General features: G+C 35.9%; 6 protein-coding genes across 9 annotated transcripts; 1 reads left to right on the forward strand and 5 right to left on the reverse strand.

Annotated features, from left to right (window-relative positions):
• Nucleotides 1-252: 252 nt before the first annotated feature.
• Nucleotides 253-1490, reverse strand: LOC102622472 (3'-5' exonuclease-like). Its single transcript, XM_006481957.4, has one exon. It carries the CDS (start codon nt 1193-1195, stop codon nt 566-568), a length of 630 nt encoding a protein of 209 aa, XP_006482020.1. The 5' UTR covers nt 1196-1490; the 3' UTR covers nt 253-565.
• A 560-nt stretch (nt 1491-2050) lies between these two features.
• On the reverse strand, nt 2051-3140 carry LOC102622771 (3'-5' exonuclease). The gene has a single exon (XM_006481958.4). The coding sequence runs from the start codon at nt 3061-3063 to the stop codon at nt 2428-2430; it is 636 nt and encodes a 211-aa protein (XP_006482021.1). The 5' UTR covers nt 3064-3140; the 3' UTR covers nt 2051-2427.
• Nucleotides 3141-4240: 1100 nt separating this feature from the next.
• On the reverse strand, nt 4241-5692 carry LOC107177545 (putative FBD-associated F-box protein At5g38570). Its single transcript, XM_015531471.1, has one exon. The coding sequence runs from the start codon at nt 5690-5692 to the stop codon at nt 4241-4243; it is 1452 nt and encodes a 483-aa protein (XP_015386957.1).
• A 4959-nt stretch (nt 5693-10651) lies between these two features.
• LOC107177546 (NAC domain-containing protein 2-like) lies at nt 10652-11854 on the reverse strand. Its single transcript, XM_015531472.1, has one exon. It carries the CDS (start codon nt 11852-11854, stop codon nt 10652-10654), a length of 1203 nt encoding a protein of 400 aa, XP_015386958.1.
• Nucleotides 11855-13585: 1731 nt separating this feature from the next.
• On the reverse strand, nt 13586-20701 carry LOC102623078 (mediator of RNA polymerase II transcription subunit 15a-like). Of its 4 annotated transcripts, none has more exons than XM_052442970.1 (11): nt 20256-20701; nt 20063-20144; nt 19536-19629; nt 18320-19105; nt 17512-17597; nt 17183-17257; nt 15919-17034; nt 15306-15617; nt 14379-14561; nt 14199-14284; nt 13586-13923 (listed from the first exon to the last, which is right to left on the reverse strand). In XM_052442970.1, the coding sequence occupies exons 1-11, from the start codon at nt 20360-20362 to the stop codon at nt 13710-13712; spliced, it is 3141 nt and encodes a 1046-aa protein (XP_052298930.1). In that variant the 5' UTR covers nt 20363-20701; the 3' UTR covers nt 13586-13709. The 4 variants fall into 4 exon arrangements, with proteins under 4 accessions (XP_052298930.1, XP_052298931.1, XP_052298929.1 ...); XM_052442971.1 differs by having other exon boundaries at nt 17512-17573; nt 20063-20159; nt 20256-20699; XM_052442969.1 differs by having other exon boundaries at nt 20063-20159; nt 20256-20697.
• A 2022-nt stretch (nt 20702-22723) lies between these two features.
• Nucleotides 22724-24260, forward strand: LOC127903132 (zinc finger protein 1-like). The gene has a single exon (XM_052443809.1). It carries the CDS (start codon nt 23427-23429, stop codon nt 24258-24260), a length of 834 nt encoding a protein of 277 aa, XP_052299769.1. The 5' UTR covers nt 22724-23426.
• Nucleotides 24261-24596: the final 336 nt, after the last annotated feature.

Below are 24596 nucleotides of genomic sequence, written 5' to 3' on the forward strand. Positions count from 1 at the left end.
ATTATGACATAATTTACATTAACTATTAAGTTGTAACTAGTAATCTAAAAGTAGAACCAACTAAATTACTCTTGAGATCACTAAATATATCTTTTAGGTTAATATAAGTTACATTATTATGTAACTTAACAAGAACGAATAAATAATTACTTTAACATAAGTAATTATTTGAGTTATATCAACCATAAAAAGTTCTTTGGACCTACTCGTTATATAAGAATCTCTTGACTACGTACATTGTAGCGTAAATAATTAACACAATCAATTAATAATCACTTTATATCATCATAACAAAGACAAAAGTATAAGTAGCGATCATCCCCAACACATTGCCCAAACCACTACCAAAAAGGACAAACAAAAAAAGCTGCCATTACCAAAACCCAGATCTGAAAACTAATGCAGAAGCAGCCGGCCACTAACTCCATAACTCACAAGGCTAGTAGCTATTGATATTATGAACAAAGTAAAGTTATCCGAACACATTGCAACTAAAAGCCCAACAAAAAAAAAAAAAAAAACGAGTAGCATTAGCAATTACGAGAACCGAGGGCGGATGTGGAAACTAATCCCTAAGCACCCTCCCAAGCTCAAAGGAAACGAAAGAGTCAATGCAAGCATACTGAACCTGAGCAGGATCAAGCCAACGTTTGTCCCAGCGACTCATCGTCACCCTTCTCGGCTTCTCAAAGTCCAACCCCAAAACCTCACGCGCCAAATTCTTCAACCCCGCGTTCACCAAATCAGTCCTCCCCTTTCTGTCGCCAGCCAGCCGTCCCAATTCCACCACATTCCCTTGGACCGTTATCCCATAGAAGTCCTCCAGCTTTTCCAGATCTTTTTTGATGCCCACCCCGACGAACGAGTAGCACTCCGTCGAGAGAAACCCGACGAGGGACCGAGGGATGGTCTGGGCGTGGATGAGTTGGAATATCAGGCACCGGCGGCCGACGCAGAGCTGGATGATGGCCACGGGATTCTGGACCCGGCTGAAGCTGGGCCGCCACTCCAAGTCGAGCCCCACGATGAGGCGGGGGAGCTTGTTGCGGTGGACTCGTTCGATGTCGGAGACCCATTCGTCGACGGGGTCTTCCTCGGTGGTGACGACGGTCCGGATCTGGTTGTCGAAGAAAGTCACGTCGTACCTGTTGTGGGAGTCGTACGGCAGTTGGTGGTCGTATATGCTTATCGTCATTTTGTTGGTTTGCTTTGCTTGCTTTAATGGGAAATTTTTTTTTTTTTTTCCCTCTGCAGAGGCTGAAGTTTCAGTGACAATGAAAAAGAAAAACAACGAACACAAGATGGAGAGAGAGAGAGAGAGAGAAAAAGAGAGCCAAGCCTTACATAAGAAGCTACACACGCTATTGGTCGTCAACTTTTTTTTTTGAATATTTTATTTTGGAAAAAAATAAATAACTGTCTATACTTTTAAATTCACAGTGTTTTGAAAAATAATATTATAACTTTTATTATACATAAAGAAAATAAAATATGGACTTGTTTGAAAAAGGCGCAGAGGAAATAGCTTATTTTATGATTGAGATGAATAGTTGAAATGTATTCGGATTTGGGAGCATCCTAACTTAATTTTAATTTAGATTTGATAGTATTTCAAACGGATTAAGAGAAGGTTTGTTAATAAACAATAAATTAAGCAAATGGACGCAAAATCTAATGTGGATATAATCTAAATATATGACTCCAAAATCGGAATGAAGATTTTTATTTAAAAACCAAAATGAAGCTACACAAAAATAATTAATTAATTAGCTATTCAAGTGCCAAGTAGCTCCATCTCGAAAATGTGTTAGAATTTCTTCTTCCCGTAATTAATTAAATGCGTAGACTTCATTATGCTCGACAAATGACAATGAAACAAACGAAAATGCGTAATTGTCTCGCTTTTAAACAACTGGAGTTTTTGAGGCTCCGACTTCAAATTTTAGAAGAGAAAAAAATTAATTTAAACTTTACCTAATCTAACTTTTTAGATGTCATATAATGGGCAGAATTCTCTGGACTTTAGTTCTAAAGTTAATAAAGCAAATAATTAAAATAATAAAGCAAAAGCAACCCATCATCTTGAATGAATCTCTTCAACGAGGCAGATGCAGCAAGCAAACAACAATAAAACGCAAACAGAGACAATGATGATTCTGAGAAGTTTTAAGTTTTGACCGAAAATGAAATACAGACTAGCAATCATTCGGCATCTGATCACAACATAACAAAACATCTGAAACCGAAACCCTAATTTGATTTCATCACAAGTTTACCGCTGACCATTAGTGGCAAGTAGCAGCCTTAGAAACCCTAATTACAAAACACATTCCAAAATGGGCAAGGCTAATGTTATACGACGAGATCGGGAGAACCCAATTACCAAACAAAAACAAAAAACCAGAAACCCTCCCAAAACGGCACGCCTCAAACGTCATTAGCATTAAGAACCCTGCCTATCTCAAAAGCAATAAACGCATCGAGGCAAGCGTAAAGAACCTGAGCGGGAGTAAGAACACGAGTATCCCAAGCACTGAGGGTAATGTTCCTCGGCTTGTTCACTTCCTTTTCCAAGACCTCCCACGACAGCGCCTTCAGACCCGCGAACCTCAGCCCCTCAATCTCGAGATCCTCCGCCGCCAGTGGCCTCAAATCCACCGTCCTAAAAACCTGCAGCCCGTAATTGTTCTCCAGCTTCTTCACATCTCCGTCGATCCCCACACCCACGAACGTATAATCCTCGTCGGACAAAAAGTTTGCGAGTGATTGGGGGATTCTTCGGGCGTGGATGATTTGGAAGATCAGGCAGCGGCGGCCGACGCAGAGTTGGAGCGTGGCGACGGGGTTTTGTTGCCGGCTGAAGCTTGGGCGCCACTCCACGTCGAGTCCCACAATCAGGCAGTGGAGGCGACGGCGGTGGATGCGCTCGATCTCCGAGATCCAGTCGTCCACCACGGAAGGCGATCGGGTTACTTGAGTGAAGACGACGTCGTCGTAGAAGTGTACGGTGTATTCGTCGTGGGTGTTGTACTGAACTTCGTGTTTGCTTATGCTTATTGCCATTCTTTTCTTTTCTTTTTCTTTTTTTTCTTTTTTTGGTTTTTCTTCTCGCTTAAGGTTTTCGTTTTCTGTACTCGCGAAAATGATTTGATTTGGTTATTATATAGACGACCTTTGGACTCTTTTCCACGGTCGTCACTTGTTTTTCCTTATATTAATTTTTGTTTTTGGATAATTGAGAAAATTAATTCAATGGTTTAAAATTTATTAAATCGAAAATTAAATGAGACGGTTAAACAATCAAATTGAGTGCTAATATGAAAAGGGAAGGTGATTTTAAAATTAAGATTGTGCGGTAGAGTAGTTGGTTTTTGGTGCATTAATGTTTTTAAGCAAGTAATTGTTTTTAAGAAGATTGAATCATAGTAATTGAAATATTTACTATTTTTTTTTTATCGAATGTATTCAGTGAGAGGAATGGTAACAATGTAAAATTTAGGAATGACAGTAAGACCATAATATTTATTTTTGACAAGAAGATTTTAAATTAGCAATGTAAGATATTTGTAATCCCTACAATAAAATTAGGAATTAAAAGTTACAAATTAATTTTTTTACAAAATGAGAGGATACAACGGAACAAATGAAAAATGCCGAGTGACTACGGGCAGACATTGACGTGACGTGAACCGTCAACGTGTTCAAATGCTAGATGCTGTTGCGGGCATTTTCTTGGTTCGCAAGCCACCCTCCACACTCACTTCCCGCTATTCTTTTTTTTCCGGCTATTTTCCCGCCAATTGAATTGGGCCTTGATGTAAATGGACCTTAATTTCGAGACACATGGGTCCAATCTCGGACTGTCAAGATCTATAGCCCAAAAAAACAATTTCCTTTTACTCATTTAGAATACAACCATGCAAAGAGTGACGCCACATCTTAAATAATGTATCATTAATACATTGAATGATGAAATAATTGAATAGTTACTAAAAGAAATTATCAAAATTTATCATTTAAGGGATGAATATAACACATCACCTGAATGAAATCTTAAAATTTTATTCTAAAAGTAATAGGACTAATGTTATGTAAAGGAAAAATATTTTATGAAAATAAGAGTATCTCAATATTACATTTCGCTACAAAAGTACAAGTGATAAGTCTTATCAGTACACTAGCATCTAATTCTGAGCTACTACAGAAACCTTATGAATGGACCAAAACAAGTACAAAAACTTCATCGAATTTCTAGATGACTGGTCTTGGGAATAATTTGATTCAGCCAAGAAGAGACAGTAGTCTTCATTCTTGATTTATAGAATGAGTTTGCTTCTTCGTACACCCAGTTCTCAAATCCTTTGAATATCTTCTGGTTTGTTCCAACCATGAGTCTTTTTAGTGAAATTACATTCTCAAGCAAATACATCAACAGCTCTGCTTCATGCAAGTTACCGTAGAATCCATTGATCTCCAATTCTGTCAAATGCTCATGGTGACATTGTGGAAGAAGCCTGTCTACCTCCTTCGGTTGTTTGATAAAACTTGGAGAGAACAAATTCAGTTGTAGCCTCTGCAACAGAGGAAACGCCCTGAGGATGTAAGCAATCCAGCTCAGATTGTCCTCATCATCAAATGGGTAAATTGCCAGAATCAATTCCTTCACATTGGTGAATACAGGTCCATTATCAGGAAGCTCAAGTGCCTTGATGGACAGAATTGAGATTAGATTCAGCTTTTCTAAATGAGTTACCTCGCTTGCTAATTTTGTTAGAGCATAAGTCACCCCGTCAATTCGATTCTTGTTTGTGAATTTGAGATACACGTCAGTTAATTTAGGGACTTGCTTGAAGATGAAGCTTGACGGATGACCTGTATACTCCAATCTTGTTAGATTCTCTGAAGAAACTTCAATCCCATTTAACCTGAAACAGTCTTTTATATCCAAGAACTTCAACTGGTGACTTGAATTTGTGAACTTTAAGTTGACAAGATCTTGGCAGAGATGCAGACTCAGTTTCTTGAGAGACAAGCAATTTGACAAGAGATCCATTAACAGTCCATCATCAATGCACACGCGTCTCAGCTCAATACTTATGAGAGAGCCGAGACTGTTGTAACTCAAAGGTGCACTGAAAGTGCATGAATCCAATCGCAATTGCCTGAGATTATGTTTCCCCTCAAGAGGCGAAGCTCGAAATTGATGGTGTTCAAATGAATTTGAAGTGGCACCACCGTTTCTGAAACTAGTGCACTCAGAAAGATCAATGTCAATACTTTCAACTCCCTTCAAAACTGCAGAATTGATCCAGTGATCAATATGAGAAGAGAAATTCTTGCCCAAGTGAAAATGGATGGCCAAGGAGTTGATTTTGCCACCCCTAATGCGACGCTCATCCATTATCTTATCAACACGGTTTACAAACTTATGCCTTTGTACTTGTCTTTTCGATTCGAAGTCACAGGTGTTTCTGAATCGGTGAGCTCTACTCCCAAGTACATTAACAAAATCAAACTTGAGATCAGAGTGACTAGCCCAAATAAATCTCCATCTTTTTGATATAAAGCTTGTCCTCACAGCCTCTCTCAGTGGCAACAAAGAAACAATTGTGGTAAGAATCTCATCTGGTAGCTCCTCAAATCGGTCTAGCTTTCCCCTCATCTCGGCAGCTCTCAATCTTTTATTCCTCATCTTGCTTTCCAAGAATTGATGAAACACGAGCAATATGTTTGATGATTTCTGGTGGGATTTCAACGCCAAATCGAAGTTGGGTCAATTCTTGGTTATGAGTAATAAATGTGATAGTTCTTTTTTCTATGTGTATATATAAACGAAATGGGATTTAATGTTTATCCGATTCCTTTTAGGACAAATCATAGTTTCCTATTCATTTCAGGATTTAATTAATGCTTAGCTGGCTCCTAAGATATTATACAATATTTGAGTTTCCTTTTCTGTGAAACCTTGTTCTAGTTTAGTTTCCTACTAACTATCCGTTTCCTTTTTCATTTTAGATTCAATTTAGTTCCACTATATATGTTTTTGTACATGTGAAAGCACACCCACAATATTTTCTTCGCATCTTTTTGAAATATCTTCTCTCAATTCTTTCAAAGAACTTCAATTCCTCTTCCATTTTTTTTCCCCTTCTTCTTTCACAAAGATAATTACATTCAGATAATCCGATTGAGATGGCCACCACGGCCGTGTTTGATGAGTATCAGTGTGACATATATCAACCTGAAGATGATGATCTTATTCAATCAACCCACGATCACGAAGCTATTTTCTCCCTTCATCTTTTCTCAGCGACTCCTAACATCATGAACAAGAACCTCATTGTGCTGCAGCAAGATTTACTAGGCGGATGCGCATATTGGTCAGCAAACTTATCAAGATGTCTCTCAGCCTTGAACGTAGCTTTCCATGCTCATCCAAGCATCATATACCAGATCACAAGTTATGCTCATTTGGCTGCGAATGAATATCATAACATGGGCAGCGGGATTATTCCTCTAGTTGTGATCATTAAGGCTGCGAATGTAAGTTACGATATTAATGAAGAGGCCGCAGCCATTGATGAGGCTGTTACAAGATCAATTAACACACAGGTTTTGAAGTTGGCGCCTGCAAGTAAGTCTTCGATCCAGGCTTTAGAGAAAATTAAAGTTGAAGGGTGTTCGCAGCAATATTGCGTGATTTGCTTGGAAGTAATGAAAGAGGGATCAAAAGCTGCTCGCATGCCTTGCTCCCATATTTATCATCAAGATTGCCTTGTTAATTGGCTAAAGAATAGTAGTCTTTGCCCGTTGTGTCGATTTCAATTGTCGTAATTGACAGATTCGTAACACTTTGTATATCCGAACTTCGTTATTTATTCTTTTCAGAAGTTGAAAAATCTTGTTTTTTCTTAATAACGGATTAAAGATTAAAATTTAATAATAATAATAATTAAAAAAAGCATTAATCTTCAGGGCTGTACCTTCCAATACATTTAAGTACATTAATTAGATGTCACTTACTTTGATTCACTGGTTTTGATTATGATGTGTATCCGAAGTAGTTGATCAAGGTTGCTGTCAAGTTTTGTCTAATGGAGTTTATTTAATTGGCTAGTATAAAATATTTTTGTATTGGATCTTATTCGATCAAGGTAGATTGAACTGTTATGTGGGATGCTAGCTCCATTAATAAACTCACCTCATAATATGTTAGTAAAAATATTTTTCTCGTTATCACTGTATAAATTTTAATATTGCACCACAAAAATATTGCACCACGCTGATCAAGTAAAGCTTTCCCATGACGTTGGCAAATTTAGCGTTGCCCCCGTCATGTTAACAATAATAGAAAAGAGACGATAATTATTACTATTATTAACAATATACAATTTGAAGGGTGCGGCTATCTTTAATTATATAGAATTGTAAAGGAGGTTATGGTAATTTAATAATGACCACATTAAATAGCTGCCCCATCATCGGTCTCTTTCCTACACACCGCAGTTCCCCCACAAAAGATGGCTGAAAACAAAACCAGCACAGTCACAGACCGAACCTCTGCTTTCATCAACTCAGTTTCCACTCATAACCCACCACCGAAATCCAACCAAAAACAAGAACAAGAACAAGAAGAGGAGGAAGGAGAAGCAGGCTCAGGTCCTGAATCGAAACGCCGAAAGACCTGCCCGACAATTCTCGACAAAATCCAAGAATTCTCACCTTCAATTTCAAACGCCAACTTCTCTTTCACTTTCGATACCAAATTCGCCCCTCGCTCCCCTGAGTCCACCCCAAAGTTCGGATCTTTCAACTTTGCGGTATCAGATTTAGATTCCGCGAAGGCTAAAGAAGCAGCTCAAGAACAAAAAGTATCTGCTGTCGTTGGTGAGTTTGAGAAAGACTGATTTAATTTGTTTGTAATTTTTTGTTTGTACCATTAATTTGGCACTGAATACAATATTATGTACTGAAAGATCAAAAGGCCAAATGAAATGAAATGGCACTGCTCTTAATTTTCTTTTTTTTTTTCCCCAAAAAAAAAAAAAGATTAAAGTAGTAGTGTTGATGATTGATTGAATCAGCGTTGAGTTTTCTTAATCCTTTGTTTACTCCCCAAAAAAAAAAAAAAGATTAAAGTAGTAGTGTTGATGATTGATTGAATCAGCGTTGAGTTTTCTTAATCCTTTGTTTACTTTTCATAATGCCACATGCTTACTCTGTTACTTTACTCATCAAAGTGGGGTCGATTTTGTACAATTCATTATTAGTGGAGGTGGGTCCCCTGTTTTTCTCACTTGCACGTGCGGCTCTCAATTATTTGCTTTCGATTCTCGTTTCTATTACACTTTTTACATTTTCGACTTTTTGACCAAAGTGCCCTTTTCCGCGATTTCTACTGACCTGTCGAAAAACGGAGAATGACGCCTCGTCAGGAATGTATTCGGAAAACCAATTGAAACTACTGTGCCTTTAGCCTTTAGGTGTTATTTCGCTGGCAAACAGAGACCCCAATTTTATTACACCAATGTAGCGCACCTCGACCAAATCCATAAAACAATTGGGTAATGTTCAACATTATTAGTTATTACTTATTAATTATTAAACTAATCAGGGATTGCCGATGTCCAGCCTAAATGCTAGCAGAGAGATGACCAAACGGCAGTATTAGTGGTGCCCCGTTTTGACATCTCTGTTTCAGCCTTTAGTCTTAAGAGATGCCATAGGGTGTTAAAACGGCCCCATGGAGGTGCCTTGTCGCCCGCCCCTCTATCAACATTTGGTCATTAATTAAAAAAGATATGAAATAATTCAAACTTGACTAACATGTGTTAAAAAACAGATAGAAAAATTAAGGCAGCACATACATCTGGACATATACTATATGCCTTGCAATGTGACAAAGTGTCGTCTCAATGTATGTACATTGGAAATTTGGACAATACAGATGTTTAATATTTGAAAACATTATAAAGAATAAATTAAATCATTGAGCATCATCACATTCTGATTCTCCTCATCACCATCATCATCATCATCCTTGTCCCGAATCTTGGCTGCGAGTCTCTCTCTGATTTGTCCGATTTCATGCCTTAATTTATGTCTTGCCATCTCTTCAGGAATCATCCTGACAAGTTTCTCAGGCTCCACCTCTCCAAGAAGAATCTTTCTTCTCAAATCAGGATTGTTTGAATCCCTTACATTGAAAGAGATGGATCTGTACTTAAACTTGACTTCCTTGGTCCCATAATTGAAAGGAGCCAGCTTCTTGTAACATCAATGATTCACCAAATGAAAGCAACATCAATTGGGTCACAAGCTCTTGCTTGTTCCTTCATCGTTTCTTCAACCTCCCTAGCAACTTTAGGCAACTCTTCTAGAAGATTTTCACAAATCTTGTATCGATAATAACCATGACATTTGAACTGGGACACCGTACTAAGCTCTTCTTACAAACATTAGGAGGCTGAACTCCAAGTGGTTTCCTGAAACTATCAGTAAAAGCAGCCTGCTCCTCTTCTTCGATCTTTATCTTTGGAAAACCCGACTTAGAATTCTTGGCTGGAATTATTATCTCATCTTCACTCTCTGTAATTTCTCTCTTAATATTTTGGTATTTTAGTGATTCATCACTGCTAGGTTTAATCCACGAAATTACATTAGTACCACTAGTACACTTCCTTTGGTTTCTTGACCCAAAATAAAAAATAAAAAATTGGGTGAGAATATATCATATGGATTATCAGTGTCTTGGCGGGGGATTGAATGAAGAAATTAGCAATCGAAATCAGAATGATTAATTTAGGTAAGTATTTTATAGAAAAAATAGAATAATGTGGGCAAGAGTGTCTTGGAAACTGTATTAATAATCTAACTTTTTTGTTTACTTGGGCTACAAGAATTAGAGGCACTTTCCTAAACCAACCAAGCAAAAACCGTTATCCTTAGAGAAGAGAATGAAGCGGACAAGAAGATTTTTACTTGCTCTCTCTTTCTGGCTCAAAAACCCTAAAATAATAATAATATCAATCCTTCTAAATTGAACTCAAGATTTTAGTTTCAAATTGAGATTCTCTCTAGCCATAGTTACTTTCATTTGAAATAAAAGCTTCAAATGAATGTACACAAGTTAATTGCCTGGACTAAAGTTAATTGCAGAAACAAAAGAACGTAGCGATGCATCGAAAAAAACATATCCCCATTTTGTCATTGTACAAAAGAATGCCCATAAAAGCATCTACAAGGACTCATTTTAATATTTTACTGTAAAGCGTAATGGTTTTTGGATTTGAGATGGGGTCTGATTGATAGTTATGTATACATTGTGTACGATAATCGTCCACAAATTATTGAAGGAAAAGTGTTTAGTTTCTGATATGCTTTTAGGCGTTCAATTAGAAAGTGTTAGAAACTGCTTAAAGACAATGGAATAATAAAATTACCTTGTTCGCTAAAAGAAATTTGATTCAATGATTAAAAAGAGAAAAGCATACCATAATTTGCATGGGTAAAGAATCATGCCACAAGTATTCCCTAATGCAATAGGAAGAAATTTTGCGCAATGACCAAGGATTCCATTAATTAATACAACTTTTGCCAAATACAAAGTGTCAGTGTTTTTTTATACATAACAAGATAACTGTTATTCCACTTATCCTTCGTTCAAAATGTCATTAATATCAAAACTGAGGTTATCATCACAAGAGTCAAGCAGCCACTGGAAAGTATCATCAAATGCTAGCAGGTGTTGACAGCCTTCGACGTTTGCAGGAGTCTGAAGCATTTGCTGGTGATTTTGAATAGTTTTGTCAAGCTGATCATAAAGACTTTGTTCAGTTCCAGGCAAATGTTGATTCTCTTGGAAGTTGGGTGGATTCGGAAGCATAGACTGGAAGTTGTGAGCCGTTGACTGATAGACCTCAACAGGCAGCTGAAGTTGATGATGACGAATTTGGTCAGTTACGGGGCTTTGTTGGTATTCTTGGAGGTTAGATGAAGCAAAATGCTGGTGAGTCTCAGCAGAAAGCTGAAGCTGCTCGTGTGAATTCTGGTCAGTCACCTGAGTCTCTTGCATATTCTGGTGACTGTCAGAAAGTTCAAGATCATGAGGATCCTCTTGAGTCATAGAGTGCTGATAATTTTCCTCTTGGGGAGTTTGTTGCATCAACTGATGATTCTGAAAAAGCAGAAGGTGGTTACAAGGAACTAGTTCAGTAGAGGTCTGCGGTTGAGTTTCTTGCAGGTATTGGTTTTGATGTCCCTCGACAACAACAGGTTCTGCAGGCTGATCAATGTCTTCTTCAACAACAGGTTCATCAAGCTTTCTCTTTTTCCTAGGAGTTTTCTGCCCTGCTGCCGCTGGCTCACCATTCTTTCTAATTCGACAAAGAACAAGGTCACTGGATTGAAGGTTTTGCGGCAACTGTAAAGGATTCAGAGAGTACTCATGCAAAATCCAGCAACAATTATGTGGAGACTGGTCCTTCTCATATCGAAACCTTTTCTTGGAACCAATTTTCTTTCTAGAGTTGCGGGATACAACCGCCTTACCCGCATCTTCTCCTTGCCATGTACCAGTACCAACTCTGCGATCAATCCTGGAACCGTTAACACTCTTCTTCTTCAAGCGAGTGAAAAAGTAAAGATCTTCACCATCTTCTAAATCACGTACTCCGAATTGCCTCCAAATCTGCCAAGGTTCCTTGTTACCGTAGAGATTTTCAGTTCTTACGAAATCATCAAGAAAGGGGGCTGGGGTTCCAGAAATCTTGTTGAAAAGGTAGAATAGAACAAGTTGTTCATCAGAGGGCTGGAATTTGCAGCCCAATGGAAGAGGTGGTCTTGTTCCTTGCATTGTCAAGAAAGGAAAAGGAATGAGAAGGAGATGAGTTTATTATCAGCAGATTAGGAAGTATTTATAGAGGAGGACTCCACAGCCCGCCCATCTTTAATTTCCTTGTGACGAAAGGATGAGTCACCTTCCTAAATCGTTTCATTATACTTATTAGGAAACCTAAGCATCAGAATCTTGGCGCCAAAGTTAGTAACGGGAACCCTAGTTAATTTTGATTGGTTTCTTTATACTAATTAGGAAACCTCAAGTCAAAGGCCAGTGTGCTTGAGTCTTAACGGTCTTCGAAATTGTTTTTATTTTTTTATTTTAATTTTATTAACTTGTACGGCCAGAATATATATATTTTGCTACGTTCGTGATCCTAAAAGCGAAATCTAAAAGAAGAGGCGTAAGTTAGGAATTTATTTTACCTTGGACTGAACTAAAATATTTTACAATAAATAATTTTACAACAAACATTGCTTATTGATGTTTATATGAAATATTTGTTAGGGACTAATATAGACATTATTAATTTTATTGAAATCATGAAAATTGTATTAAAGACCGTTATGAACATTACTTATTTTATTAAAGCCTATAAAATAAGCTGAAAACATAGAATTGTACAAGTTTGTCGGAGGGCTGGAATTTGCAGCCCAATGGAAGAATACGATTTCTTTCTTGCATTAAGTATTCACCTGTGACTTGACGATGAATGGTGAATGTGAATGACAATGAGTTTAGTGATAGAACCGTATAAAGGAACAGCAGAGGGATTTTTTGAACTGTTTTGTTTTCCTTGTGATATAAGAAAACAACAACCTTCCTAAATTAATTTCTTGAGCGTTTTTATAGGTTAAGTGCGCTAATATTTTCTTTCATTATTATGTTTTGATTTTTTTATTTTTTTGTATTGAGCATTATAATTATTTTTATAGTTATTAGTAAAAGAAGATTGAATAAATTTTGCAGGAGGCCATGTATACAAATTGTTTACTATTTGAAAAACCATATATACAATGAAAGTAGTCAAAATTTTGCTTGTTTTATAGACCTTGGAATATCAAAGGTTTTTGTTTTGCTTTACTTTGGGTCCCTTGATAATTAATCAAAATATTTAGAAAAGTTAGTATGTTTCCCTTAAATTTTATGAGCAAAACTTCTTCTTCTCCTTAAATAGCAAAATTTCTCACTCTGCTAAAAAAATGTATTAAAATAGTAAGAAAGCGTAATGATTACGTCTTTCTTTTTCTATTTTTTTTTCTCCCTATTAAGGCTTATTTATTTTTGTTGCTCTCATTATATAAAGTCAAGTGTTGTCTTTGTATTGATTTATGAGAATAATTTTTGCAAGTTGCAGAATAAACATTTCCCTTCAAAAGAGATCGTAAGACCTCCATAGCCATATGACCACTTTAGCGAACAACACTCAAGTTCGTTAGTACACTTGTTACAGTTTTCTAGCCGAATGAAGCAATAAATTTACAAAACAAAAATAACATAAGTTAAGAATTTAGAATTTTATAAAAAGCTTTTTGATAGGTTGAATTTTTTTGGTTGACTTAGGCCATACTTGGAGAAACCTTCCTAAATGGATCAAAAAATTTGCCGCTGAGACATTGCCCTTACTGTCAAATTGGTTAGGATTTTTTAGTTCTAAATAAAATGGGTGATCTTCTTTTTGCTTTCTTGAATTAATATGACTATTTTAGTTGTTAATTAATAAAGAGCAGGGTAGAGAGTAAAGAATTTTCAACTAAAGAGCAAATTATCAAACATGATAGCAAATAAGAACCACAAATTCTTGTTAACTGGGAGATTTATGATGGACTATTTACACTCTGAATTTCATACAAGCGGCTTGTAAGATTGATCAAGCGGTAACGCAGTTCTCCCATTTTCCATATTTTGAGCTAAAGCACCCTCCATCAACTGATTGAGCGTATTCCAAGAGGACGGTGCGGGCACAAATATCCCAAGTCATTGCCATCTCCGCAAGAGACATGGGCTCTGAAAGCTTGCGAAGAGATAAGCTGAATCGTGACCTCGTCTTCTCTGATAAGTTAATCGACCCTATGCTCTCACCACTGCATATAAAAGCAAAAGAAGTTCACAGAAGTTATGGAATCATTCTTATTCAGTCAATGAAAAACATCAGAATCACTTCCGCAAGTGAAAGATTAGAGTTCACTGAGGCTGATTCATAAATATAATGTCTGTAGGTACAGAATCACATCTGCTTCAGGATGTGAACACAACTTATCCAGATTTTATCAAAGTATATATCAAAGAGAAACTTTAAAAAAATGAAAATAAAGAAAAAATAAATCTATCAAACTGAAGTGAGTTTCCAATTTCTCACCTCCAGTCAAAACTCAACCCGCCTAAGATCACAGGAGAAGCATTTGGATAACTGGCAGGAACAAACAACCGCAACGGTAGTGGCAGCTGATGCAGAGACCACATTCAATTATTAATTATTTTGAGAATTTCTGTCCATATATTACATGTCATATTATGACACATTAATTTAAGAACTCACAATTTGTGATGCAAATTGCATCTTGAAATTTTCATCAAGAGCCACAGCACTGTAAACGCATCTGACTATTGTTCCTTCGCCAGCATCAAGTGCTGAAGGATCTTCAGATGAATCCAAATCAATCTCAGTTTCTATCAACCACTGGTTTATGCATTTGATTTCATCCAACAGAGTATTGCTGGGCTGTGAATAATCAATACATATTAATCCCTTTAGAGAAAAATGAGTAAAAAAAAGGGCTAAGGTATGCAAATTAGATAGTGAACGAGACGACAAAAGTAGAGAACAAAACTAAAATTAAAAAAAAAAGTGATGAAACTAAATCAGCAAAAAGAATTAGCAAGTTTTTCACATCTACAACAAAGAAGCGATACAGTCCAAGTTGACGGAGCTCTAAGGATGATAGAAAGACCGAAGAAGTAGTATATAGCTACAGAAATATTACAATAGTCATATCTTTAATAAATGGTTTTCTGGAGCAGACAATCTTCTATTATTTTCTCTACCAGCTAGTCATGAACTTCTATGACTAATGTAAATCAAGTTCATTCCTCTGTTTAATGTACTAATTGATATAATGGATCTTAAAATCCTATATTTTCATTCTCCTATAGTTAAACATATGTCATACATGCATCTCTCATGACAGTTGGAAGGCCCATTACTTCTACATCAACTAATCAAAAGGGGGTTCCTTTTCTTGATTTGTTCCGCCAAAATCTAACTTCGTCCAACTTTTATTCATAATGGGAAGCTCCTAAAACATACTGGATCAATGATCATTGGAAGAAGCCTTTCCACAGGTTGACACCAGCAATGCAGAAGAAAACAAACCCAATTCTGGCAAGAGATGCAGAACACAGTGGCTACTCTACCATTAAAGCACATTCAAATATTAAAAATGTAGGATAGGAGCTGATATCAGACCTCAACCCTTCGCCTCTTGATGATCCTGGATGTATCTATGTCCCATATTTGGCCAGCTGATTGCTTGATACTATCAGTTTCATCTAGAGCAATTGGATTTGTTTTGTCCTCCATCTTCGCTTCAGAAGAGCACCCACTTTGCAAGCTGAAGTTCCTTCCATGCATGCAACACGTTGTTGCAGATACCAAATTCTCATCTACATCAACTCCAGAGTCATTACAAGCTGTTCCAGATATCGCATCAACTGTTTTCAATGCTGAGCCAATTTCTCTGACGGAGGCACTTAATGTTTTAGGTGACAGTGATTGTACCTGAAAGAACATTAATATGTCTAAGGATCTATCATATAACACTTGCCAGAGGAAAAGTAGAGTGCTAATGTTGAGGCAACAACTCAAAGTTACTAATTGAAGATTTTCACAAGCTTAACGAAAGTACACGTTCAAAAATGGTCAAATCAGGCAAGAATTAAAGCATAGTTCATTGTAAAAGAAGCATAATGCTGCATAAGTCTATTATATCAAGCACACCTGCACGCGAAAAAAAATTATGGATGTTTACCTGGTCTAGTATATAGAGCGAATAGAAAATATCAAAGAATGAAACACATACAGCATTAAGTAATCGCTCGAGAGGCTCCTTCACAGCAGATGATTGCTGTTCATAATTTGGACTGGAAGACTCAGTTGGAAAACTTGATGCTGATATTCCAGCCTGAGCAACTGGAAGAAATTGAGTCGCAATTTCATTTTCAGTATCAACAAGATTTAAGGACAAAGTCCTTTGAGGATGTCCAAGGTTTCTAGAAATTAATAGGGAAGAAATATCAGATGGGTGGTTCTCAGAATCTGCTGGTATTGAGAATGGGGTAAAGGGAATAGAAGGAGAAGATGTTATTGATGGAGAATTAGCAGAATATGATGGCGTCCCAAGTTTTGAAAGAGCTAACGGCAAATTTTTCTGGTAAACCTGGGCAGAGGAATGCTGAGACATCTGAGAAGGGTATTGAAAGTGATGAGGAGTTGTTGGAAGTGGCATTTGATGCGAATTATCTGCCTGTTGGCTGATTAATGGGTTCTGCTGAAGCATATCTGAAGTGGCAACAGGTTTGATGTTAGCCATTTGCATATGCTGCATTTTCTTCTGACTAAATTGTGGTTGCATTTGTTGCCTGACGTTCTCTGTCTGCCTCATTTGATGTTTAAGTTGTCTTTGTTGGGGGAATGCATTTTTAACAAAATTCTGCGGTGGCAATTTTGTTTCAGGATAAAATGACCTCCCTGTAGCACCATTAGAAGATTTAATCTGTTGTGCACCTCCAATATCATGGCCTTCAGGTCTTGCAGCATCCTGTAATGAGCTTGATGCATTCTGTTGTTCCAGCTCAAATAGAGAACCCGAACGGGGTAAATTCATCATGTTTGGTTGAGAACTTGGAATCACTTGCTGTGTTGATGATAAAGGAGATTGACCAACTGGTTTGCCTGTCAAGGCTGAGTTCAGCTGAGGCATTTGGGACTGACCACCAGATGGTTGCAATTGAGTACATTGCTGAGCAGAAACCGAGTTTTCCTTTTTAAAGGCATGAAGAAACTGCTTCACTGCCAGATGGTAGTATTCCAAATGTGACATGGAGCATCGAAAGAGGTCACCTCGGGATGATGATAAAAGTTTAATCAACTTCTCTGCTATTTTAATTTTTTTCTTGTAAATTTCTGGGATTGGTGGCTGTAGGAAGGAGTCAAATTCAAGAAACAGATGGACAGCAAGACAAGATAAATCAGGGCGGTCAAGAAACCAATTGCAAGTTCAAGCAATTGCTCTCAACAACGATTTAAAAGAAGAATAATGATAAAGATTAGCACAGTTCATATACCTTTTGGCACTTTTCATTCAATTTATTGTAAACATGTGTCAACCATGGTAAGTACTCCTTCCTCATAGCCTGAAACTGCAGAACGGCAAAAATAGTTTACCTAGTCAGCAAAGGTCTTGTCACTGAAGATACTTTAAATTTACCTAAACTGTGAGTCTTTGGTGGGAATTGGGCTTATTTTGACCAAGGAGATTTATTCCAGGAGGAAAAAGAAATGATACAATAGGATAAACAAAAGTTTAATTACTATCCATATTTTTGAGGTGAAAATGAGTCAACATGATACAGTTCAACTTAATCCATGAAAAAGAATGACTAATCAGAAATACCTTCTGATACATCTGATCATGAAACTCAGCCATGTTTGCTTGTTCACTTGGAGCTCCAGTCTCTAACGAGGGTACAGGTGACAGAACTGGTGATTAAATATCAGACAAAATAAAGAAATGGAATTGGACGAAAGAGAGAATCAACAATTTCTGTGCCTACTTATTTTACCATGAAAAGATCTACTAGAGAAAATTTAAAATAAATAGAATGCAAAAACATAATATTAACACAATGTCATGCTTTTTTTTTCCCCTTTGAAGGGAACATTATGTAATATCTATTCAATTTAATTAATTGAATGAAAGAAAACTAGAAACAGTATTTTCAATCCATATTCAGATAGATCTAGCTTTTAAATTAGGTTACAACATTTTCAAATATATACTGCTTTATAATCATCTACTAGCATTTTCGGCATGTAATTCTACATGCTTATTTCTCTAAAGTTAAGGTATAAGAAGTGCAGTGTTTCTTGAATATCATGTGCATATTAAATTGGTTTAGCATCTAGACTTCATAGTTGATAGAAGTAGCAATAAATTTTATGAATCTATTTTCATTCTAATCCACGTAGGGTCATAGATATATTTTGTTCTTACAAGTTATGCTATTCACATATAATGTAAATGAGATATGCCTGGACCCAGTTGAAACCTAGGAAAGGAAATTTATACCCGAGCAAGTACAACGAATATTCCCCAGAAGATAGAAGAAAGAGGTGAAATATAATAATATAAAATAGTAATGAGATTAATAAATTGAAAAACATAATGCATAAGAATCTTTCATTTAAGAATATTGACATACCAGATGAGACCTCAGTCATGTTTTTTACTGCTGGAAGCACGTTCTGCTGATTGTTTACTATCCGAGGTGTAACCATGGCAGCCAATGTGTCAGGTCTTTGATGTGTAGTTTCTTTCTTGCTCTGCTTTGGAGAATACAAAAGCTGATGAAAATTATTAACTGACTGCACACTTTGCTCAACTTTCGATGGCAAAGATGTGTCCTCTACTTGAAGGATGTGTGCTGAATGCTCATGCGACTTCATATTCATGACTTTCAATTCTGCTCCAGTCACTCTATGCTGCTGCTGCAAGCAAGAAGCATTACTTTGCAATCCATCAGGCTGCTGGTATGAGTTTGGCATGGTTTTCTGAAATGGTGACAGTTGCTGCCCTATATTATTTCCCTGGGGAACAAGCTGATTTGGCTGGAAAACAGCAGCGCTTGATTGCTCTGAGAATGGTGGTTGTTGAGACTCTGTATTTAATGTTTGATTCTGAGAGAATTGAAATGAATTTGACTGTGATGCAATATTCTGCTGTTGTTGATAGCAATGAACACTAAGAATATCTTCAATGCACAAATTTCCAGCATATGGTTGGTGAATGTTGTGCGTTAACAACTGTTGTTGAGACTGTTGATGTTGGTCTTGCCGAGTTCCCAGGCCATTTCTCTGGTTATCGGCAGAGATATTTGATTGCATTCCTTGTCCAACTGAATCACCAGCAACTTTAGATGGAGCCTGATAGACATTCTTCAAACTGGAGCTTTGCCCCCTAACTGCAACCATAGAGTTCTGGTTCAGCACTGTAATGGGCACAAAAATTTTCAAACTGACATATAATGGTAAAGCATATCATAATTGGTCCACTGGGCTGAAAGATATTGCAAACTCTGAACTCTTGTTATTATTAATGGATGTAAGGTAGTGAAGAAATGTTACCAGGAAAACGTGTCTGCACATGTGTCAAACATTAATTTGAAAACTTACCAACTGTGCAAAGGAAGCACTAACATCAAAACCTCTTGATTTTACAGCAAGTATCCAATTGTACATTTTCACAATATCATCAATGCTTGAAGGCAAAGTTCAAGTTCCCAGACAATTAATAACCCTAGTCAAGAATATGCCAGTATCACAAGTTCCCAACATGCGTTTGAAGGCATTTCGTTTGTTTGTACCTATAAAGGGTTTCCTATTGACAACCTACAACATAGTGTACACGGTTATTCTTACCTGGTTTGGAGGGAGAAGATACACCAGCATTGCTGTGACTCGACTTATGATCAATTAATTTGAGTTTCCTGCTTATTTTTTGCAAATAGTCCTCCTGAGCAACAGGAACAGAAAACAGAGATCATATTACAGGTGATTATGTAACAATGAAATGTTAAATCAGGCGCGCGGACATAGTATTTACACACACACACATATAGTCATTCTCTGAGCCGGATGTCCATATTTTTTAAAATGCGGATTTGGGGTATCAGAACAGTAAAAACGCGAACTTGGACTTTCACAACGAAGTCAAATGTTTTTACAATGTCATAAAAGCATTTGGTACTATCGTGAAATCCAAATCTGCACTTCAAAAAATACCAGCACTCTGCACTCACACATGAGAGTGATTATATATGCATATATACAATTTCGTTACAAAGAAGAATTAATTGAAGGGCAGGCGAGCGAGCGAGCGAACGCGCGCGCGCAGGTATACACACGCACAAACTTGATAGATATATGTGCATGTACATGCATTGTACCTGCGATATTGCACTACGGAATAAACCTTCCTCAAACTGCTCGATGACTTTAGTCATTTGACTTCGAGCTTCAGGGGGCATCCTTATAAAATCCAATCTGTAGTTAGTTGCAACAAAAAATATTTCATATAAGAGATAAACATCAGCCAAACACAAAAAGGATAATTAAAAACAGCCCCAAAAAAAAAATTACATTTTTTGAACAACTTTGCGTCTAAGATCGGGCGTGAATTTGGCTTTCCACTCGCTGGGATCCTCTCTGGGCCTACTCATCTCAGTTCTACCGCTACTCTCTTCCATTCAAACTCCGAAACACGAAAAAGAAAAATACGGAAAGTAAAAAATAAAAATAAAATAGAAATCGGTTAATTGAAGAAGCAGGAAATATTTAAAAAGAGGTTAATTGAGGAGGGTGAAGAAGAAATTTTGAGGGATTTTAAGTGAAGAAAGAGTGGAGAGCTTTTTTGAGAAGGGGAGGTTAAAACATGAGAATACTGTGGATGACTTGCGTGAGAAGTTACGTTTGGCACTCACCCAGCACTCTTCACTCTACACGTTGTGCTTATACCCAGAGGCAAAACCCAAAAGCCAAAACCTTAGAAACATCCTTTTCTCTTTTTCTTTTTCTTTTTTTATTTTTTTGAAAAGTTTTTTTATTTTTTCTTTTTATTTCAATTATTATTATTATATTTACGGATTCACATAGGGGTAGGTAAAAAAACCGTAGTGTTAAAAAAATCAAACCGAACCGATAGTTTTTTCTAATTCGGTTCGGTTTTTATTTTTTTAAAAAACTGAATATACCGTTTGTAAAAAAATTGAAATGTCGGTTCGGTATTCGGTTCACTTAGCTGAACCGAAAAACCGAATCGAAAAACTAAATTATTTTTTGATTTTATTCAAATCAAACATGTGTTAATAATTTTATTCAAATCAAACATGATTTTATTCAAATCAAACATATGTTATTTCTCTTTATAACATTATAATTATGTTTATATAGATGGAGTATTGGAGTTTGGTTATGTATTTTGAAATTTTAATATTTCATATTTTGGGAGTATCTTATTAATAGTTAGTAAGATATTAGTGATAAAATGTATTTTGAATACTTTGTATTTATTATTAATATTTGTAATAAAATTATGATAAATTAATTGTTAAAAAAAATTATTACATTCATGAGGCCCAATGGGCTAAAAAATTAAAAATTAAAAATAGGCCCAATAGGCCCAGAGCCAAAAAAACTGAACCGAACCGAACCGATCCGAAAAGAACCATTTGAATTCGGTTCTTATTCAATTCTTTTTATAAAATAACCGATTTAAATTGGTTCTACTTAATTTCGAATCGAACCGAACTGTGCCTACCCCTCATTCACATATGTAATTCCCTGGTGATTTTCACGTGCGTTTTTCACTTTAACTCTTGCAGTCGGACAATCCTTTTTCATTTTGGTGGGCGGGTCGATGGAGCCCAAAAGGCCTACACTGACACGCAAGTGCAAATCTTTTCAAAGAGCGAATCCAATCATTTTTTTTATCCCTTCAATTAATAGGTCGAATCTCCCAAAATTGATTAATATGTGTATATAAAACAGCAACACAACGCTACCTAAGTAATATCTCAAGATTTTTCATTCATCAAAAAATAAAAAACTGTAAGGTTATATTTGATATAACTTTTCAAATAAACTTTATTTAAATAAAAATTTTTGTTAGTAAATTTTTTATAAATAGAGTTTTTACTAAAAAAAAAATTAGTTGCTTGGTTGTTGATAAGATTTTTTACTAAAAATTATAAAATTAGTTTAATAGGTAATTTTTTTAAAATTATGTTATGAAAAGTATAAAATGAGATTGTCAAATAAATAGATAACATTTTAGATATTTCAACATTTGAAAAAAAATTCAATTTGTACTTCTAAAAGTAAAAGATTTAAACTTTTATTAGTAGAGGTAAAATAACTTATTTAATATTTAAAAACTCTACTAAAAACCAACTAAACAATAATAAAATTTTTGATAAGCGTTTAAGAGATTATATAATCACTTATAACCATTAGATAAGTTATACAAGACAAGCATTAAGTGTGTAACCACTACCACAATTATCTGTTCATTTACTGTTATTATCCACGTTTAGTACTCATACTAATTACTCTCTTTATCATTATTTAGAAAACAATAGTGTAAAGACAAAAATTACTAGAATTTAACAACCATTTCTACCATTACATTTTATTTTTCTCCTAAAACCTAGTAATTGAAAATCTAATCTGATTAATTGGTATAATCAATGTGCCACTCTTATCATTTATGTCTATGAATTTTTTTTATATTTTATTAAATGTTACTGTAGTTGATCATGTTTTATTAACTAGTTCTTTGATTGACAAAAGAGAGATGGCCAACAGGGTAAATCAAACTCAAATGAAGTCTCACACTCACAAGAATACTCCTACTCCTAGAGAGGGAAAGACAACTATTATAAATATTTTGAGGAACTTAATAAATGACTACTTATTGCATTAACCTGATCCAAAGGTCGAGCAGGGGGTGGTTTCTGTAATTCATTTAGTAAAGTTGATCGTGATTATATTAATTTTATTTTGCCATATGCCGGATCAATTAAATTTAAGTTGGCTTAAACATAAATAATCTACATTTACATATAATCAAAATTATCTTCCGTATAGTCTAATATATACTCGACATATGCATCTAAAAACTCCAGTAACCAATTAATTATGTGGATTGGTTTCCCAACCTTATCATTAGTTTTCACCTGGCAAAGACACCATGAATTGTTGTTTTTTTGTTTCTTTGTTCTAAATAATTCAACAATTTGATAATAGATTTAGGGAAAAATTGGTAGAAGTGCCATAAATATCCTTATCCTTATACATAACTTTGACTAGAGATAAGCTCTACATGTACGCATGTACAAACCCTATCTTCATATATTATGCAATATTATTAATTTTCTATACATAGGTGGACAAAGTTTCAAAAGATTGCTTATATATTCCATCTCATTATCATCTGTACATGGAAACTTACCTTAGAAAGTTCATAATCCTTTTGTGAATAACTAGATATACGACCATATCTAAGTTGTTAGATGATATGTATATTTGAAGAATTGATCGAAATATGTCTTACTTACCCTCAAATGCAACATTAAGCTTGGTTTTTATTTTAGTACCTTACCATTTTAAGGCCAATTTCAACAACTAACTAATTTTCCACGGGATATCCTACCATATTTGGAAGATGCAAATGCAATATCGCCTTCCTCTCCATATTTTATATATTATCACCTCCTGAATTTTGTTCAATATCATAAGTTGAAGATTGCCATCATGTCTGCGAGAGTTTCATGCAAAGACTTTGATGACAAGAAAATGAAAGGAAAGATGGAAGAAGAGTTATTAGATCACTCACTTGATCTAAGGCTTAACTCCAGTGATAATCTTGAGGTTGATCATGAATCAAACCTCGAGCTTAATCTATTGGATAGACTTGATATAAACTCTCCAAAGGGCTCCTCCGAAAAGAGCCATAATGCAGCAGCAAAGCATCAAGTAGCAGCAGCAAAGAGACTCTTTCTTTGCAAATATTGCAGCAAAAAATTCTCAAACTCACAGGCATTAGGTGGTCACCAAAATGCACACAAAAGAGAAAGGGCAACTTTCAAAAAAGATAAGGAAATTGATAACGTGATCACTTTAGATCAAGAGCCTAATCCATTCATCTATCCATATTCAGCCATGGCAGCAGCAGCAGGGCTCTCAAATCACCATTGCTACAATGGCTCCTTTGACAGATCACCATTAGGTGTTAACATGCACTCTATGATTCATAAACCACATCAATATCATACTCATCATCCTCCATTAGCTCATCGTGTTATTAACGGGCCACAATTTCCCATGCATCATCGATCTAATGCTTATTGGGTGCCAAATTCTGGGCTTCATCAGGCGCCATTGGAACATGTGGGCATAAATCTTAGTAGGGCTCCATTTGGTAGGTTTGAAAGTTCTTTATCTGCAAATTCAGCAGCTACAACTGCTAAAAACAATGTTGCATTTGCAGGCCAAGCGAATTTCTGGGGAGCTGCTGGACCTTCTAGGAATCGTGATCAGCAACGTGATCCTTCAGCTACCGGGCCTAACTTGTCACTCAACCTCTAGTTTTCTATTTATTTTGGTTTCCCATTGATATATTTATGTTAGCTCAAGATTATTTTCAGTGTTTTACTTTTGTTTTGTTTACTTTTTATGCGGAACTAGATGATATTGCTGTACTTTCTTGTATTATCAGTCATGATATGCTTGTTTGTTAGTATAATAATGTTTTCCCAGTGTCATTTTTAAAATCTAATTTTAAGAATTGTTCGAGTGGAATGTTTCAACACTTTCATGTTGAGATAACTATATCCTTTAATAGTATTAAATAGATACACAAAAGATCTGGTTTACCCTAAAATATTACCCTAATGGCCAAATTTTAATATCTAAAGCAATAAA

This window comes from Citrus sinensis, chromosome 6 (genome assembly GCF_022201045.2).
Source record: "Citrus sinensis cultivar Valencia sweet orange chromosome 6, DVS_A1.0, whole genome shotgun sequence".
Classification (NCBI taxonomy): domain Eukaryota; kingdom Viridiplantae; phylum Streptophyta; class Magnoliopsida; order Sapindales; family Rutaceae; genus Citrus; species Citrus sinensis.